The 17,147-nt window shown below is 42.8% G+C and overlaps 2 protein-coding genes across 5 annotated transcripts; one reads left to right on the top strand and one right to left on the bottom strand.

The window, feature by feature from the left end:
• Nucleotides 1-784: 784 nt before the first annotated feature.
• Nucleotides 785-12,812, top strand: si:ch211-166a6.5 (clustered mitochondria protein homolog). Of its 3 annotated transcripts, XM_034594659.1 has the most exons (29): nt 786-1,159; nt 2,589-2,689; nt 3,091-3,262; nt 3,762-3,896; nt 4,698-4,858; nt 4,959-5,113; nt 5,256-5,378; nt 5,575-5,698; nt 5,812-5,904; nt 5,997-6,163; nt 6,509-6,718; nt 6,807-7,244; nt 7,332-7,405; nt 7,486-7,590; nt 8,153-8,253; nt 8,354-8,506; nt 8,599-8,661; nt 8,785-9,017; nt 9,117-9,201; nt 9,381-9,534; nt 9,636-9,775; nt 10,059-10,139; nt 10,243-10,368; nt 10,489-10,598; nt 10,745-10,838; nt 10,923-11,048; nt 11,147-11,220; nt 11,941-12,235; nt 12,272-12,812. In XM_034594659.1, the coding sequence occupies exons 1-29, from the start codon at nt 1,111-1,113 to the stop codon at nt 12,602-12,604; spliced, it is 4,275 nt and encodes a 1,424-aa protein (XP_034450550.1). In that variant the 5' UTR covers nt 786-1,110; the 3' UTR covers nt 12,605-12,812. The 3 variants fall into 3 exon arrangements, with proteins under 3 accessions (XP_034450549.1, XP_034450550.1, XP_034450547.1); XM_034594658.1 differs by having other exon boundaries at nt 785-1,159; nt 11,944-12,812; XM_034594656.1 differs by having other exon boundaries at nt 11,941-12,812.
• Nucleotides 12,813-13,502: 690 nt separating this feature from the next.
• srrd (SRR1 domain containing) lies at nt 13,503-17,115 on the bottom strand. 2 transcript variants are annotated; one of them, XM_034594749.1, is made up of 6 exons: nt 16,861-17,115; nt 16,695-16,778; nt 15,306-15,514; nt 15,114-15,212; nt 14,176-14,327; nt 13,503-14,086 (listed from the first exon to the last, which is right to left on the bottom strand). In XM_034594749.1, exons 1-6 carry the CDS (start codon nt 16,991-16,993, stop codon nt 13,846-13,848), a joined length of 918 nt encoding a protein of 305 aa, XP_034450640.1. In that variant the 5' UTR covers nt 16,994-17,115; the 3' UTR covers nt 13,503-13,845. The 2 variants fall into 2 exon arrangements, with proteins under 2 accessions (XP_034450640.1, XP_034450641.1); XM_034594750.1 differs by having other exon boundaries at nt 16,695-16,735; nt 16,861-17,114.
• Between the last annotated feature and the right edge of the window lie 32 nt (nt 17,116-17,147).

The raw sequence follows: 17,147 nt of genomic DNA, 5'->3' as shown, positions 1-17,147 counted from the left end.
CACTTCTCTGTCTCTCTCTTCTCAGTCATGTGCACACATGAAAACACACATATAGAGACCCTGGCTCTGCATACAATTTTAAATGACTTGAATGTGTTTGTTAAATTAACACAACTTTTCATGATTCAGCAACATCATTAATCATTAAGTTCTTCTTTAAACCATCAACACATTCTAGTAATATTTTTCATGTAGCTCGTTAAATTATGACATTATCTTTCACCAGGACATGAGAGTTCACCCGCATGCCTGTTGCTCACCTGTCTGACTGTTTGGGTGCTGCTGACAGGATTTTCAGAATAAAATGATGCCTGACATGAACAAACAAATGAGTTGCAGACAATATTTAGGTAATATACTATATTAATTAAGTTAATCATTAAAAATCATCCCCAGCTGCTGGTCAACAATGCCTCATGCAGTATGAAGAATACAAATAAAATATTGTTTGGGACAATTCAGCAGCACTGTGACATTGTATAGGGAGATGTCCCTTGTGTGCATATCCAAATCTGCTGCCATGATGCACCCATCAAGGCCCCTTGACCTTGGACTTGTAGTTTAAAAAGTAAAATACATATCACTGTTGTTTATATTAAACATGAACACAGATGAACCCTGACATTTGTAACATCAAATTCTCAATGTCAGAAGCAGAGTGGTTGTCATACTCCGATCAAACCACCTCTCCTGCAGGGTTTGGGGAGGGAGGGAGGGAGGGAGGAGTGAAACATGTCAGGGGAAGGAAGAGTGAGTAGAGCTACAAAGCTTAGACACACCCAGTCCAACAAAGTGTGAGAGACAGTCAGAGGGTAATGAGACTGTGTGGAGCAAACCGAGGGTGTGGCTTTGCACAGGGAGATCAGATAAGCTGAGTTTGCCTTGGAGAAAAGGGGCAGGAGTCGCAAACCCTGAACAGGCAGCGTGTCACACTTTCGCTCTGCTGCTGGACTCACAGAACAGTCCAGCTGCACATTTCCACTCGCTCTCTGTCCCTCTGCCGTGCATTCCTCCAGCGGTTTGACACAAGACACAGAGGCAGCGCAACTTCGAGAGAGCGGAGAAGAAAAGAACACAAGAAGACTCGAGGAAAAGTTCAACCTCGCAGCCATGAAGGACAAAATAAGGAGAGGAGGAGGAAGAAATCCGGCCAAAACTGGTGAGGAAACCCCTGTGAAGTGTTTGTCTCTCTCTCTGCCTGCACTTTCCTCTTCCTTCTTTTTTCATGTGGTGCCTCCCTCGCTGGAGAATGTGAGGAGGATGGGATATTTAGCACTGCTCTGCTGCTCCGAACAGGGCCTGTGCTATTAGTCACTGCTTCCGACACATTCGTGTTGGAGAACCTGCTCTGCACTTCTTAACTTTTAAGGACAAAATATTTGCTCAGACAGACTCAATGTCTTAGTTTCAAGTTTAAGTTATAACCACATTGCCAGCCTTATAACTGCATTAGCTTTTCAAACTCTTAACTTTGTCTTTTTCAACCTTTGCCACACCCCCTTCCTCGAGGCAGAATAATGCAAGGTGAAATGTGTATCCCCTTATCAATGTGTTATAAATCTTTGGGCACAGCACTGTGATTGACAGTTCATGTCACCCTGAGGTACTCCTCGGAAAAGCACCGAAAGTCGTGACACACAGGAAAGGAATTCTGTGTGGTTGAGTAGCGTAAGCCAACCTTAGAAATCAGTGCCAACATGGAATTGCCAGGCCTAAAAACAACTTCGTTTTCTGTGCAAGTAAGGCAGCATAGCTCCAATAAAGAGAGAGGCTGATGGCTCCAAGCTCACAGTGAGGAGGGGCCTTCGCTCAGCCAATCACAAACAAAGAAGCGATTTGTTTTTGGGTGTTTTCCAGTGGTAAAGTGGTCCCAGATTGACAGCAAGAACAGGGGGGATTTACTGTACAATGGACTACAGTCTCTACAGTCAAATAAATGTTCTGCTTTGCTGTGAACACGTCGAAGGTGTTGGATATTTATATATATATATATTCAGTATGTGCATGCGGCCTTGCAAGCGAGCACGCTCTCCTGCCCAGTTGTAGGTTTGTTAGTTCATTTGTTGTAGCATTCTGCTGTCTAAACATGCCAGCACTGGGTGTGGTTGTCCCTTCACCCTAAGATGACATGAGGGCCAGTCGGTAAATTCAACAGGTTTAGTCACACTTCTGGTTGAGGAACACGCTGGGTCCTGCTCTCCCTCTCTGTTTACGCCAATGTGTGTGTGTGTGTGTGTAAGAAAAAGAGAGAGAGAGACACACCCCACTTTCCCTTTCTATGACACTTCTTGCATAAATTCTCTCTCACCCTGGGGCTCTCTCTCTCTCTTTGTCCTCTCTCTCACTCTCCCTCTCTCACACACACACACACAATTTTTGAAAGGTCATGATCATAATTCATTCAATGCATTTTCTACAAAGCTTTAGTCTATTATTATGCTCATCATTTTAGTTAAGTGTCACGGTTTAACTCCTGGCAGGAAGTGAGTCAAAGGCAGGAAAACCACCTAAATGATTTGCTTGTCCGTTGGAGGGGGTCTGTTATTATCCTCAGTTTATTCTCTTTCTCTTATTTCCTCTTCAAACAGATGTAATCCATGAAAAGAATGCTGTTGGTATAAAACAAGTTGATGACACATCATTCACTGTGAAGATCCAGGGGGCAGGAGTCGAGTCATTTGAGCTGCAGGTACAAACATGATTGATTAGATTTCCTCTCAGACATTGTTCCCTGTACTATTTACATGCCAGATAAATGACAAATAAATGATAAGTGAACCTAATAGAGATAGCTAAGACTGCATAATTATAACAACCATCTTGAATTTTGTGTTGTAGCCAACATTTTTCAAGGTGTAGAACCCTGCAGGGCACAGTTGACATTCATCTGTTTTCCAGGATGATCTTACAGATTTTTTTTCTTGAAGTATACTTTTTAACAGTATATGTAATACTGTGTTTACTGTCACTGTAAAAGTTTGATGTACACCCTGAAATGCTAAGTCTTCATATCGTTCTATGTAAAGCAGGAACTATCCTCTTACAGTAAGGAGTGTTCCTTGGTTTGTTAAACTATATGCATCGTTGTAGGTCCATGGATTTTGGCTCGTCCAGGATGCACTTATGGGCCTGCTTTCGAGGAATGAGGTGTGTCCACGCTCCAACCTGTCACTGGCATTCGCCAGCGTAACTCTGGATCCCCTCGCAGAGCTGCAAAGCCTCAAGGGCCTGAAACCCGGAGCCATCATTCGCCTTGTGGAAGGTTGCAACTTTTTTTTGAGAGAGGCCTCTCTTTTATTGTAAAATAAAGATAAATTGTCTATGTTCTAATTTTTTTTATAATTGCAAACTTTATTTGCACTGTGGCATGATTTTACTTCAAGGAATAGGATATCTGTAAGAATAACCCTTCCCAACTTTCACACAATCGTAAATCTCTCTCAGGTCAATGTCAAAAGATGATTTGCCTTTTCTGAGTCGTCAAAATAAGGGTGTAACTTACAGTTGAAGAGGTTACATCTGTGTGCCAACTAATTAGTCTGTTTCTCACCTTCTAGCTGTGCAACATTTTTAAACAAACTAGTCTGCACATTTTTGGTGCGTGCAGTACGTACCCTGTCAGATTTGTGTTAAGGGACTGTGCAACATAGATTATTTTTTTGGGGGGGGGGGGGATTTCCTGTTCATTGGGCCATCTTACTCTCAGTTCAATAAAGATGGGCATTCTGAATCTTTCTTTTAACCTGAGTACTTTTTTCTAGAGCCCTACACTGCCAGCTCGGCCAGGCTCCATCTGGCTCGAGTCGTGGAGCTGCTGAGAGCATCTGGGCCTCAGGATGCACTGAGGGAGGGACGCTCACCGAGCCTGCTGGAGACACTCACACATCAGACTACAGGTACACACATACTGAGCCCGTACAGGAAGCCGCAAAGTAGCACCTAATACAGGGGAGTAATCTATCAGTGTGCAGGGGCATGGAAATAAATGTTGTTTAAAAAACATAAACCATCACAAGCTGCAGGCTCTATAGGACCAGATATATACTACAACCACCCAAGCTCCCAGTCCACCCTTAATTATATTGTTGTATTGCTGTGTTATTTCAAACGAGACCACAATACATCACTGTGCATCACTCCCCTCACTCAAATATGCCGGGAACTAAGAACACCATCTTAAATTTGCAGCTTGCTTTCCATGTATTTACCCAGCTAGATATTTATAAAGACAATTGGTGGACTTCCTGTGACGAGATCGGTTTGGTGATTGATTGTTACTAAACAAACTAATATGAAAGCAGCATTGCCGTGCTCCACTCCACCTACCCCTTCCTGTGTGTGACGAATACTTCACTGAGCTGCTGTTGGCTCACATGTGTCTACAGTGCCAGAGCTGTTACTGCCAACCCAATCTGTCAGACTGTGGGTCTACTTCTCTTCCCCTCTATATATACACAGCCTTTTGAACCATTTTAGTAATTGCACATTAATAAATAAGAAAGTGGAGGATACATATGTGCGTGTGATGTCTCTCTCCCTAATACAGTTAAACAAGAAGAATGTGGTTTCTTATAAATAAATAAAATCAAGCATTATGTTAAAACCTTTGAGGTTTTGTACCGTTACCACCCCACCCTCCAAAATATAAATGAAAAATCTTTCCCTGGTCAAACTTGTGTAAATCTTTTTGGTTACAGGTGCAGACCCCAGCTCACCAAATGGAAAGAGCCTGAAACGCTCTCTGAGCAACACAAAAACGGATTCAACCAACCAGGATGCAGCTCCTCCTGAGTACCTCCTCCCTGGTTCCACAGAAAGACCACTCATGGCCCTGCTGCCGCCCAGCTCCCAGCCAGAGGTACGTACTCAAATTACCTACATTTTAATTTATTTAAACATTTGGCCACTGCCACATCCAAACATACACGCTGACTCTCTCTTTTTATTGGTCACATCAGGCCCCCAGTTACCTGAAGGACTTGTGTCTGAGCTGCTGGAACCCGCCCCCAGGTCACAGGAAGCTGCAGGGAGACTTCCTGTACATATCTGTGGTGACAATGGAGGGAAAACGGTGTGACATCACATCTTGTCCGAAAGGTTTTTTCCTCAACAGGTAAAAAAAAAACTATTTTCTGAATGTTATAGCAAACTAACAAATATCAGGTTTATTTTGTACCCTGCAGTTTTTTTTCTATCTTAGTAACAACAATATAAATCATTTAATGTTAACTTGTTACATTTTGTCATTGTTTCAGGTCTACAGAAGATGTGTTTGATCCTCGTCCTGCACAGTCGTCTGCAGTTTATCACTGTTTCACTGAACTGCTCTGTCACATCAGTCCTGCCTTCAAAAAAACGTTAACTGCAATTAAAAACAGGTAACATTATTACATGTGTATGACTTAGAATCCCAACAGTGGGGTTTAATGAGGTGTATAATTTATATAATTTCAATTACTATAATAAGTCCCAGGCCAAAGCTCTGATACTGTAAACTGTTGAATTAACAATGACTGTGAGGCAAGTGGATTGTGGGTAATGCAGCTTGTTCTCTTCCCTCTTCTCTTCCTTTAGGCCTCAATTACCACCAGCAGAAGTGATGCCCACTTCTTACTACACGCTGAGCTGGCTCGGGCCTCATGGGGCCTCGCGCACCCACAAAAACACCTTCAGCCGACTGGGAGTGGATGAACAGGCAGTAAGACGGGTTATTTACACCAGAAGACAAGAGTTTGTTGCTATTCTCTGAGACTTTGCTGTTGGCCGTGATATTGAGTGTAAATAGTTGTGTTTTTGTGTGGTAATTTGTAGAGTCCAGACTGGAATGAGGAGTTGCAGGCAGCCAGAGATCTCCCTCAAGGCAGCCTGGAGGAGCGGCTGCAGAGAGACAGAGCTGTGCTCCAGGTGAACAGCAGCGGCACACTTCAGGGCTCTTACCATCGGTTTTCTCTTGCCTGTCCACTCACTTTCTCTTCGTCCTACCTGTTTTCTCTCAGGTGAACAGTGCATTTGTGAAGGTCGTCATGCAGGGGGCGGAGACCATTGTAGACGGCTTCGTGGAGCCTGCGAATGGAAACCCAGAGGACCCAGCTTTCCTGTGGGGGGGTCTGTTCATGAGCCAGGGGGCAGCAAGTGCAGTGTTTGGTGGGGAGAGGGGTCGCAGGTAAGAGCAAACCCGAAAAAATGACAAGATATTATTGATATAAAGACTTTTAGTACTGTATATAGTCTGTTTACATTGCATATATTGTTTCTATTTTTTATATTCTATTGTGTTCATATGGTCCCTGTTTTTATATTTCCTAAAGTTAATATTACATTTTTACTTATTCATTTGGTTTAACTGCTGTTTCTTATTTTTTAGAGACTAATTATAGATTATGTTATCTTATATATAACAAATAAAAAATATGCCCATTCCATGTCTCATTGGAGAATTTTCAAAAGTTTTTGTTTTCACCTTCAGAATTATGCAGATTATTTAAATGTCCTCATCTTCTACTTGCAGGGCAGCTCAAAGGCTGGAGCTCAAAGGCGTACAAGCTTACAGTGGCCTGGAGGGGCTGGAGGGGCTGCACACACTACCTACAGCCATTGTAGACTACAGAGGAGTACGTATGTCTGCCCAGGGTCTGGCTCCTGGTTTGGAAGGAACGGACCAGGAACAGGAAAAGGACCAGGACCAGGAACAGGACCAGGAAACTTCTCAAGCATCAAGGTAACACCCTGTGGTTTTAATCAACAACAATCTCTGCTTAGATTTTTGTTGCTTTTCCTCCTAACATCTTTCTTCTTCTGGTCCTCAGAGGCTTACTGTACGGGGTCAATGCCGGACCCCAAGAGTCCCCTCATCGCAGGCGGCTGCTCGTGCTCCTGGCTCATGCTGCCAAGTGTCTTGCTCTCCAGAGACATGTTGTTGTGGCGCCCAGCGGTTACAAGGTACCACTGTTCACACCAGCGGATTCCCAGGGACTGTTGGGAGCTGACGGGAGGTTCTACATACTCGACGTGTTCAGGTGCTTCCCGGCCGACGCCAACTTCTGCCCAGGGGCGGAGACAGAGAGTCAGATTGTCACTAGAGAAGAGGAGAGGAAAGAATGCAAAGAAGGGGATGAGGAGAAGAAAAGTGACGTTAAAGAAAGTTGGCCTGAGAATTATCACACAGACTCCGGGTTTCCAAAGAGCTTTCCTCACAGCCTCTGCAGACTGAGGCCAGAGCTGGTGCAGGCTTTCGTCCAGCACAAGTGAGTCGTTCATGAAATAAAAGTCTTTTCATCTCAGATTTGTAAGTGTTTTCACCAAGCTAATGTTTGTTTGTTTTCTTCTTTTAGACATTGCCAGTTCACTCAGCGTGTCCGGGAGACGTTGGATGAGAATGGAGGCTTTGAAGAATGTGCAACAGCTTGTAAGAAGCGCTGTAGCAGTTTGAACCAAAGTTATCTTCAGTACTTTATACTTTTTATACAATTGTTTTTATTCTTGCAGGTGACTCTCGAGCCACCAATGCAGTACGAGCTGCTTGTAAAGATGTGGGCTCGTGTAGTGACATCATCTTTGAGATTCGATTAAACCCAAATGTCTTTTCTCCAGGTAAAGACACACACACACACACACACACACACACACACACACACACACACACACACACACACACACACACACACACACACACACACACAAAGTCAAACCTTTTGGTAGAATCACTAAACATGTTACATACATGCACACATAGAAGTGTATGGCAGTCTGGTCAATTACAGGATATTTGTTTGCAGGGTTAAATTTCAGAATTAAAATGTTTATTAATTTTTAACATAATGATTTACAAGTCAAATACCACTGCTGAGGGAGACCATTGTGCTCGAAACGTTGCTGACAACGGATCTTTTGTTTTGCAGAATAGACACATCATTGTGTTAATGAGTGGAGACATATGTTAAAAAACACACACGGACATATTTTTTACTATTATTATATATTTTAGGAGTCTCATTATCATGTCATAATCTGTGATCTGCAACAAAGTGTCCCCTAAATATCTCAAAGTAGGCTTTCACAGGAGCTCATGTCCTTTTCAGGGGATCCGAGCTCCCCTTAGCTCCCCTGTTAATGGAACCATGTATGACATGCATCTTGTGCCCTGTGTTTATAGGAGTATCCTTCCCTCATTCTGAACGTGCATCAGTAAACCAGCAGGAGAGGCTACTGAAGGAAGCAGCAGCTTTAATCATCACACACCAGATACCCGAGTTTGTGAGTGAATCCTTTCCTAACGCACTTTAAGAGGCTCATCATCTTGTGTGAAAACGAAAACAAGCTTATCGAACATATATGTATGTGTGCACTTGCGTAGGTGGAGCACTGCCTACAAAACTATGAGGCACCAATGGATGGAGCTTCTCTGAAACAGGGGCTGCACCAGCGAGGCATCAACCTGCGGTATCTGGGTCATGTGGTCAAGGCCATCAGTCAGTCAGAGCACAAGGAGCACCTGAGGCATATATTGGTGGGTTTTATTTACATAAAACAAGCCCTAAACTAAAATGTCACCACTCTGCTAATTGTGCTTTCTTCTGTCCCTCTGTCTGTGCTCAACAGAGATTGGTTGTGGGTGAAGTTTTCATCCGCTCTACAAGAAGAGTGTTCAACAGTTTCCTCCAGGTACTTTACTGACGTCTGTCGCGAACATTGCAGTGTTTACACATGCAGTCGGGTGGGGAAATAGCTGAAGGTGTGTGTCCATACGCTCCAGGGAGAATGAATATGTGTCCATGGTCTTTGCAGGGTGTGGATGTGCCTAGTCTCTGTGCAGCTGTCAGTCACTTCCTCTGCTGCCTATTGGTTCCCCATTTCGCGCCCGCTCATGTGGGGGAGGAGACGAAAAAGAAGTCGAGGCGGCGTGCTCGAGGGGCTGGGGCCTCTGAGAGCACACCCTGGAGCACGCTCACGGGGCCCGAGCTGTGGAACCTGGTCTGTCAGGATGCTGCTGAGACATATAACATCTCTGACAGCCTCGGGTGAGCACACAGCCATTGTTTGTTCTCCCTTTGTACTCGTTATTATGCAATGACTCGAGAGTTAGTTTTTGAACAACTGTTATTTTTCTTTTCTGGCAGCTCCGGTCCAAACCACCTGGTAGAGCAGTATGGCCTTCAGAAGCTCTCTCTGCTCAGAGAGTTCTGTTTAAAGACAGGAGTCCAGGTAACAGACATCTGAAATATAGATTCAGTCATATTTATTATTATAAACCAATTAGAATTAGTCAAGATCAACTGAAGCAAATGAATTAGTAATGTAAAATAGGTTTCCTGATCAAATCTTGAGAAGAAATATGAATAATGAATGAATAATAAACATTTTAAATTCTGTGTCTACACCAGTTGAGATTGAGGGACTACTACCTTGACAACATGAATAAAGCACCTATTGGTCCAGATGATATCGTCAACATCTTCCCTGTTGTCAAGCACGTTGACATGATGACTGTGGATGCTTCTAAAGCATTTCATGCTGCAAAGAACTTCATTCAGAAAGGTAGGTTAACAAAGCTAAACGATAGCCTTTACATTCAATATATGTATTTCGACTAAATCTTAATGAAAGGTGGATTCTGTATTTTTTTTTTTCAACTGCAGGTCTGCTGGATCAGGCCCATGAGCGCCTGAAGGAAGCATCCTACTTGTTTGGTCGAGTGTGTGATGACCTGCACCCTGAGGCCTGTCACTGCCACAGCCTGTTGGCCAGGGTGGCCTTCCTGCAGGGAAAAGCAGCAGAGGTGGGTTTATGTTCCACATGTCATCCCAGCTGAAAAACAACATCATTACTTTGCAGTAGTGGAGTACATTTACCCATTTACTGTCCATCCACAGTTACTAGTTACTTTGCAATTAAATTATTGATAAAAAACTAAGGAAACTATGATACAGTGACTAACCAATACATTCTCTATAAATGCTGTATACTGTATATAATAATATGTTGCTTACATATCAGTGCATCAAATAAAAAATGTATGTGAGGCCTGCTTTAATTTCCTCTCATCGCCGTGACTCCTAAAGGCTCGCAGCGTCCAGCTGAAAGCAGTGGTCATCAGTGAGAGGGTGCTCGGCTTTGACCATCCAAACACTATCCAGCAATATGTGAGTACATCTACACATTAGTATTCTTGAGCATGTTCAGGATATGTGTGGTATAGCCTTGTGGTTATTTACTTGATTGTGATTGTTATGCTTTATGTTCTAGACCCTCTTGGGTGTGTACATGTATGCTGGAGGAGAGACGGCCCTGGCTCAGAAGTGTCTCCTCAGAGCTCGTCTGCTATTGCTAACAGTGCACGGAGAAGACCATCCCTACACCGCGACACTGGATGTAGGTTGCAACACCTCAATAATCACTACACCCTCTAATGCTATTGATTTCACAACATAATACAAAAAATATCTGCTTTAAAAAGAAAAAACTTAAAGTCGTCTCATTGTCTCCTGGCAGAGCTGTCTGGGGTTGGTGCTGACAGGAGATCAGACAGGGCAGTTCCTAAAGAATGCTCTGAGACTCAACACTTCCTTTTTCGGCACCACAGACTTGCAAACGGCTCTCAGGTAAGTTGACATTTATAGCTGGCACCGATATTTTATTTTTAAAAAGATCTGCAACGTTTTTTCTGTATTTGTGCATCTGTATGTGTGCATTTGTCTGGTTTTCCAACGTCATCACCGTTTCTCTCGCTGGTTTCGTGTCTGTGCAGTCAGCACCTGTTGGCCCAGTGGATGTGCAGTAAGGGAGACTACAGAAGTGCTATGACCCATGAGAAAGAGGCGCTCACTGCTTTCACCTCATTGGTCAGTATATATTGGAGTTTGATTGAAAGTGGCTTGGTTTGGGCGCGAGTGAATGTTATCTTATGGCTCGTTTCTTTTCCGCAGTTCGGAGAGGATCATCCTCAGACAAGCTGCAGCAAAGAGTTTCTGTGCACCATCACCAAGCAGGCGGTGCAGGTGGAGCGCTCTCTCAGACAGGCAGGAGCGGACAGTACGGAGCAAACAGTGGAGGTATGCGTCTGGATGGCGCTCCGGTTTTCTCTGAGAGTGCTGAAAGAGGAGAAATGGATAAATGTGTTTGTTAACCTCACCGTCCTCTGTGTCTTCAGTGTCTGACTCCTTCAACTGAGACCAGTTTGGAGCAGATGGTTCTGGTGACAGGAATCAGGAAGATCACACAAAGGTAAATATCACTAATATGATATGTGTTGAATGAAATGCTGCTCAGCTATTCTTTAAAAAACAAATCTTTACAATATTTATATCATGGCTTATAGTTACGTTACATCAACAAACGTTCATGATAAGGATCCCTTAAATTTGTTTATTAAAATAATTTGTATCCATACTGTATATCCTGATCATTGAAAAATATACTAGTCATATTGTTACCTCCACCAAGGAGGAGTTATGCAGACTACAAGACAAATTACCATGAAACTTGGGGGTTGTGATGTGGATCAGGAAAGAATTCATTAAATCTAGGTGCAGATCCGGATCAGGAGGCGGATCCAGGATTTTTTTTTTTTACTTTATTTAAAATTGCGTTTTTCAACAATAATTGACCTTGATGACAAAATCAGGCATATTAAGGGAACTAGCATTCATGAGTGTGTGAAATTTGGTGTTTCAAGTATATTTAGGCTTTCTATCGGTCACTTAGGCTTTCTATTTGTCACTCTACTCTATATGTGATATGTGATGAGCAAAAGCTGTGAATATTAATGAGTCTAGCTCTAAAACTATTCTAATATTTTGGCTACTACTGGATGAAATTCGATCTTTAAGGCATGTAGTGACGCAAACTCTGCTTTTCAAGTACAATTTGCCCCAGCTGCTTTGGTACTTTTAATATATATACTTTTGGGGGGAAACTACTCATGAATTTATTTCATTTTCATAGTAACAGGTTCCAGGAGTACAAGCAGAGACACCTGGAACGAAAAGCCGCAGCTTTAAAGGAACTGGGACTAGGGCTTCCTGGCGAGCTCTTCGCCTCAGCGACTCTGAAGGCAGGAGAGAAAAGCCCGGATAAAGAAACAGGATGCGGGAAGGAAGCTGAGGATGGAGGAAGCCCAGCGGTGGAGAATAACAGCGAGTGCCAACACGAGCAGTCGGTGGACGAGGTGTCGGTGGTGGGTGCAGCTGCAGTTTCAGTTAATGGTCATGTGGTGGAGCCGGCGGAGCAAAACAAGCATGAGGAGAAAACAGAGAACAGGGAGGAAGGTGACAGAGCCACTGAGGTGAAAATGGTGAATGGGGAGTCAGAGGTCAGGGCTGCAGGAGAGGAAACTGAGGGCAGTGTAGAAAAGGAGGTGACGAGCAGCACAGCAAACGGGGAGATAGAACCTGAAGCAACATGTGAGGAGATGAAGTCAGATGAGAAAGGTGGTGAATCAAACGGAGTGAGGGACACCAAGGCTACACCGTTAGTCCTGAAGAATAAAGGGACCTGGGCTGATGTTGTTTCAAAATCAAGTATAATAGTGAATGGAACAGGACACAAAGACACAGTAGTCAATGGAGTCGCAGATAAAGTCACTGCGAATGGAGTGGCTGAGGAGTGAACACATATCAAACCAGAAAACACTGCTGTAACAATAAACTCTGCCAGGATCCGAGAGGTCGTTTGATTCAGTGAAGCACAGAATGAGAAAGCAGAGAGTGAGAGGATGAGTATTACTTTGTGTTGGAGATGTTATTACTGATCCAGGGAGAGGGCTGTACTGTGTGTTTTTCTTTTCCAACAATAAACTTTTTACTCTGAGTATTAAACAGCACTTGTCTTCTCCTCTTTAACGTATCTAAATCATCTGTCAGATGTAAAAACGCCCAAACTACCAATTTGTTTTCGATATATTTTTGGAGAATATTGGTCTTTATTGATAGGCAATGATTGAAGTGTGAAGGGGGGAGAGAAAACGCAGGAATGCATGCAGACTTGAGCCTCCATAAACGGGTGTAATATGGGATTATACCAGTGTTTATAACTTTTACTGGCACTGCAAATTCTGGGTGAATTCTTATCAGTCACTTTATAAAACATAGTGTTATTCAATGATCCAGCCTGACATGGATTTCATGTAAATAAAACCTTATTTCTACAGACCAAATTCTGCTCGACACATTTAACCATTTTCTTAAACCTTGTGTTTATATGTTTAGTTTAGACGGTGACGCCTGTGGAATAACGAATCAATTTGTTAATCTTCCTTTTGTTGGTGTGATGCAACAGATTCCAACAATGGAAAGAAGTTGTCGGTGATGTAATTGGAATTCATGAGTAGATAAAAGAGAAGATAATAATGTAAATTGTTGACTCTTAATGTCACTTTCTCTCTTATTCTGCATAACTGACTCCACATCTCAATCTACTCGACTATTATTATTTCTACTACTGTTATTATTTCTACTACTAACTGGTGCTCCTATCATTAATAACATCAACAGACAAAAACTGAGTAACTGTTTTCAGTGATTTATTACCCATGTTATTTCATCAACCTAACAAATGTCAAGCCTCAGCATATAAAGGAGATTTTCATGTTGTACTGACTGATAATAAAAATTGCCGGCTGTAAAAGCACCAGATACGTAAACACTTGAGAAATCCTTCCAATTCTCTGGCAGTAGTTATCCATCGCCACTCGAACACCAGGTTAAATTCATCCAGGATGGACAATATTATCTTTTTCCTCTTCTTCCTCAAGAGTCCGCCCTCAATTTGGAGCATAGTTCATTTATTCAAAAACTGGTCATATCAATAGCAACAAATATAAAAAATGTCCTGTGTTTTCCAAATGCCGTCTCAGCTCTGTGTTTGCCTTCGTATAATCTCCAAATCAGAGCAGTGTTGGTACTGTGGTTCGGGTGACTCTGCCCAGGTGGCTTGTGGGAGTCTGTTCACACCGCTGGCAGGAAAGGTGATGACTGCCGTGTCACTGAAGACGTCAGTGAAGCGGGGTGGACAAGGCAGCTGTCGCTCCTCACACACACCCACAGCCTGGCTGATGTAGCTGTAGTCCCGCTCGAACTCTCTGTCGATCGCCCTGTTGTTGGTACAATAGAGAGCGAGCGTCACCTCCTCTCCCCTTCAGTTTTTCAAAACTCACCTCCTTCAGTCATTTCTTGTACAAACCTGTCCCTCATGCTGTTAAAGCTGTTTCCAATGATGGTCATCGAAGGAAGAGATTGTTTGCGCCAGTTCTTCCAGAGAAGGTTGTTGTACAAGGCTTTCCCACAATGCATCAGGAAAAAGAGGGTGGGCTTGGTTGCCAAACGCTTCCCTTCCTTAATAGATAAAGGTGAGACAGAATGCTGTTGAGACAAGCCACTAATTATGAAAATCAACTTGCCGAGGCCTGAAACTTGCTTGACAAGGGTCCTTCAATTCATTAATCATAACAGCAACTTACATGTTACATTGTTCACAGTGGGTGTATTCTTACCTGTCACGCCCTGGGTTTGACTCTTTGATGCTTGGTCTTCGATTATTGACTCTGAAAACTTGGTTTCCTACACTAGACGATTTTACAAATCTGTCCACGCTAACATCTGAGATAGCAAATACCAATAATAATATAAAAAAAGAGTGGGTTCTCTAGTTTGTTTAGTCCTCGTCAGTGAACTGTTATAGTAATCTGAAAGGAATGGAAACCAGTCACTGCCTTGAGAGTAAAAATTAGGAATTTAAAAATCTAAAATAAACATGGATTGACCTTTTAAAGTTATTTAACTCCTGGTCAGTGCTGTGTCTGGTGTAGGTCTGGTGCTCACAGACAGCTGATGTTGTCTTTTACCATTGTGGTTGTCACCATGACAACAGAACGAGGAAGATGAGAGATGTTTTAGAAACGTCCAGGAAGAAACAGACAGTGTTCTTTTTCATTGTAAAGCCCTGTTTGTAATTGTCAGAAAGAAGCATTATGCTCATCTGTGGTACGATTTGAAAAATAGTTTATTTATCCGCCAATTTATCTGTGTATTCATAATCTCTATCAAACAGGCTAAAATGATCAAAAACACTAGAAAGGTCTGATTATTCGCTGCATTGTTTATCACAATAGATCAACCAACCTCATTTTTTGTGAGTACAGTGAGACCCAGCTTTCTCAGTACGTCCCTCTCTCCAGTGGAGAATACAGGGTCATAAACGTAGCAGTCCTCCAGTGGAATCTTAAGGGAGCAGAGCAGTGAGACACAGTTTAGGATGAACAGAGCCACATGCGAGTGTTGTGAGTTATCTCACTGATGAACTCCATGTCTGACCTGTGCTGCATCCAGCAGCAGCAGCAACGCGGCAAGCTGGTAACGAGCCGCGGCGCAGGAGGAGAAGGAGCCGAGGCCGTAACACACAGACTCGAGCTGCTGACATTGTCTGTCTTCCCTGTCCTCCTCCAGCTGCTCAGTGGGATCCTCAGAGTCCTTGTCCTCTGGAGGTTTGGAGCGGGATGTCGATCCTGCCGCCAGCAACAGGCCTGCAGAACAATCAGGTTCATCAAGGTGCAAGTTAGAGTGTTCCTCAGTAAAAGCTGTCCATTAGTCAAGTGGCAAGGTTGCCAGGTCTATTGTATTTTACTTTTGTAATAGGGTTTGCAAATTGAAATTGAAATTATAATCTGTGGGGAAAGTAGACCTGTTTTGCATTGGACTAAGAAGGCAAAAGATCCCAAAGCATCAAAACAAGAGACATTGAAAATTCTAAATATTCCCAGTTGAGGAGTTTTTTTTCTTTTTTTGCTGTAAAGAGATCAAGTTTGGCCTTGTACAAGATAAACAGTTTTTCTGAAATGATTTTAATTCAGCATATACACGGCCCATTGACACATAACACACAAACTCTTCGCTTTTCCTCTTCCACCCTGCCTGGACGACATGAATTTACTATTTATGTGTCATTTGCATTTACCGTAGTTAACGTCATACCTTATTTCAGCTAATGCACCATATCATGTTAATTCATAACCACTGACAGGTTTTTAATGTTGTGGCTCATCTGTGTATATATTGTGAATAACCTAAATTATTTATTTAGGTTATTAACATAACAGTGTGTTTCAGCTGATATAAGGTGAATAAAACTGCGAAGAGTACATACATAGCCTTATTACACACACATGTTTGTTATAAGTGTATGATTAAAATATAGTGAAGCAACATGATAAGATTTTTCAGCTGAAATAAGGTGTTGCATTGAATATGGTATATGCATATGATATATAAATAGTAAATTCATGTCATCCAGGCAAGTGGAGGAGATTTAGTTAAAACATCATATACTTTGTCCAATCATGCAAGGTCATGTTGGACCTCGGTTAAAGAGCTTTTTAGGATAAACTGCTTGTAATGCTGGCACACTGAAAATGGATGCTTTTTAAGACGTCTTTGTGGATATGACAACACAACATGGCAATGATAGAAATACTGCTGGACTTTAATAGCAGGTAGGCAATGGCTGCAGTCTATTTCCCCCCTGTTAATATAGGTTTTTTTGGTAGTTTTCCTTACTCTTGTTGAGGGTTAAGGGCAGAGATGTTGCACCTTGTTAAGCCCTATGAGACAAATTTGTGAATATGGGCTATACAAATGTAATTTGATTGATTGATTGATTGATATATTTTGTCATGCAGACCTGGCAACCCTGCCCTGCACACTCACCTTTCCACTCCTGCCAGAAATCCTCACATCTCAGCTCAGACCTGTACAGGGAGCAGAGAAGCAGAGTTACACAGGGACTCAAGCCTGTGCAGACAACGAGTATATTCTGCTGACATGTGATTTATATTTCAGGAGATTGCTGTTTGGTGGGAATCATGTTTCTTACGCTGCGTCTCTGATTCGTTTGACAGTTTTCTCCACATCCAGCTGCTCCTGGCTGCACGTTGAGGCTGAACACCCCTGATGTGTCTTCGACTTCCGCGCTGCGCCTTTTCGTCGCCGGGCAACCTGCCACTCATCTCCGGTGTCTGACATCTACACCGATTCACCCCCGAACAAGACGAGTCCCACTAAAACACCCGTACCATCACTCAAACGTTACTTTGTGTTGGGGGACATGCAACACGTGGGACTATATTGAGTGTGACACACGCGCGTGCTCTTCCGGTGTCA

Source organism: Hippoglossus hippoglossus, chromosome 9, assembly GCF_009819705.1.
Source record: "Hippoglossus hippoglossus isolate fHipHip1 chromosome 9, fHipHip1.pri, whole genome shotgun sequence".
NCBI classification, from domain to species: Eukaryota; Metazoa; Chordata; class Actinopteri; order Pleuronectiformes; family Pleuronectidae; genus Hippoglossus; species Hippoglossus hippoglossus.
The sequence above is the reverse complement of the archived record's forward strand: the minus strand, read 5'-3'. Positions and strand labels throughout refer to the sequence as shown.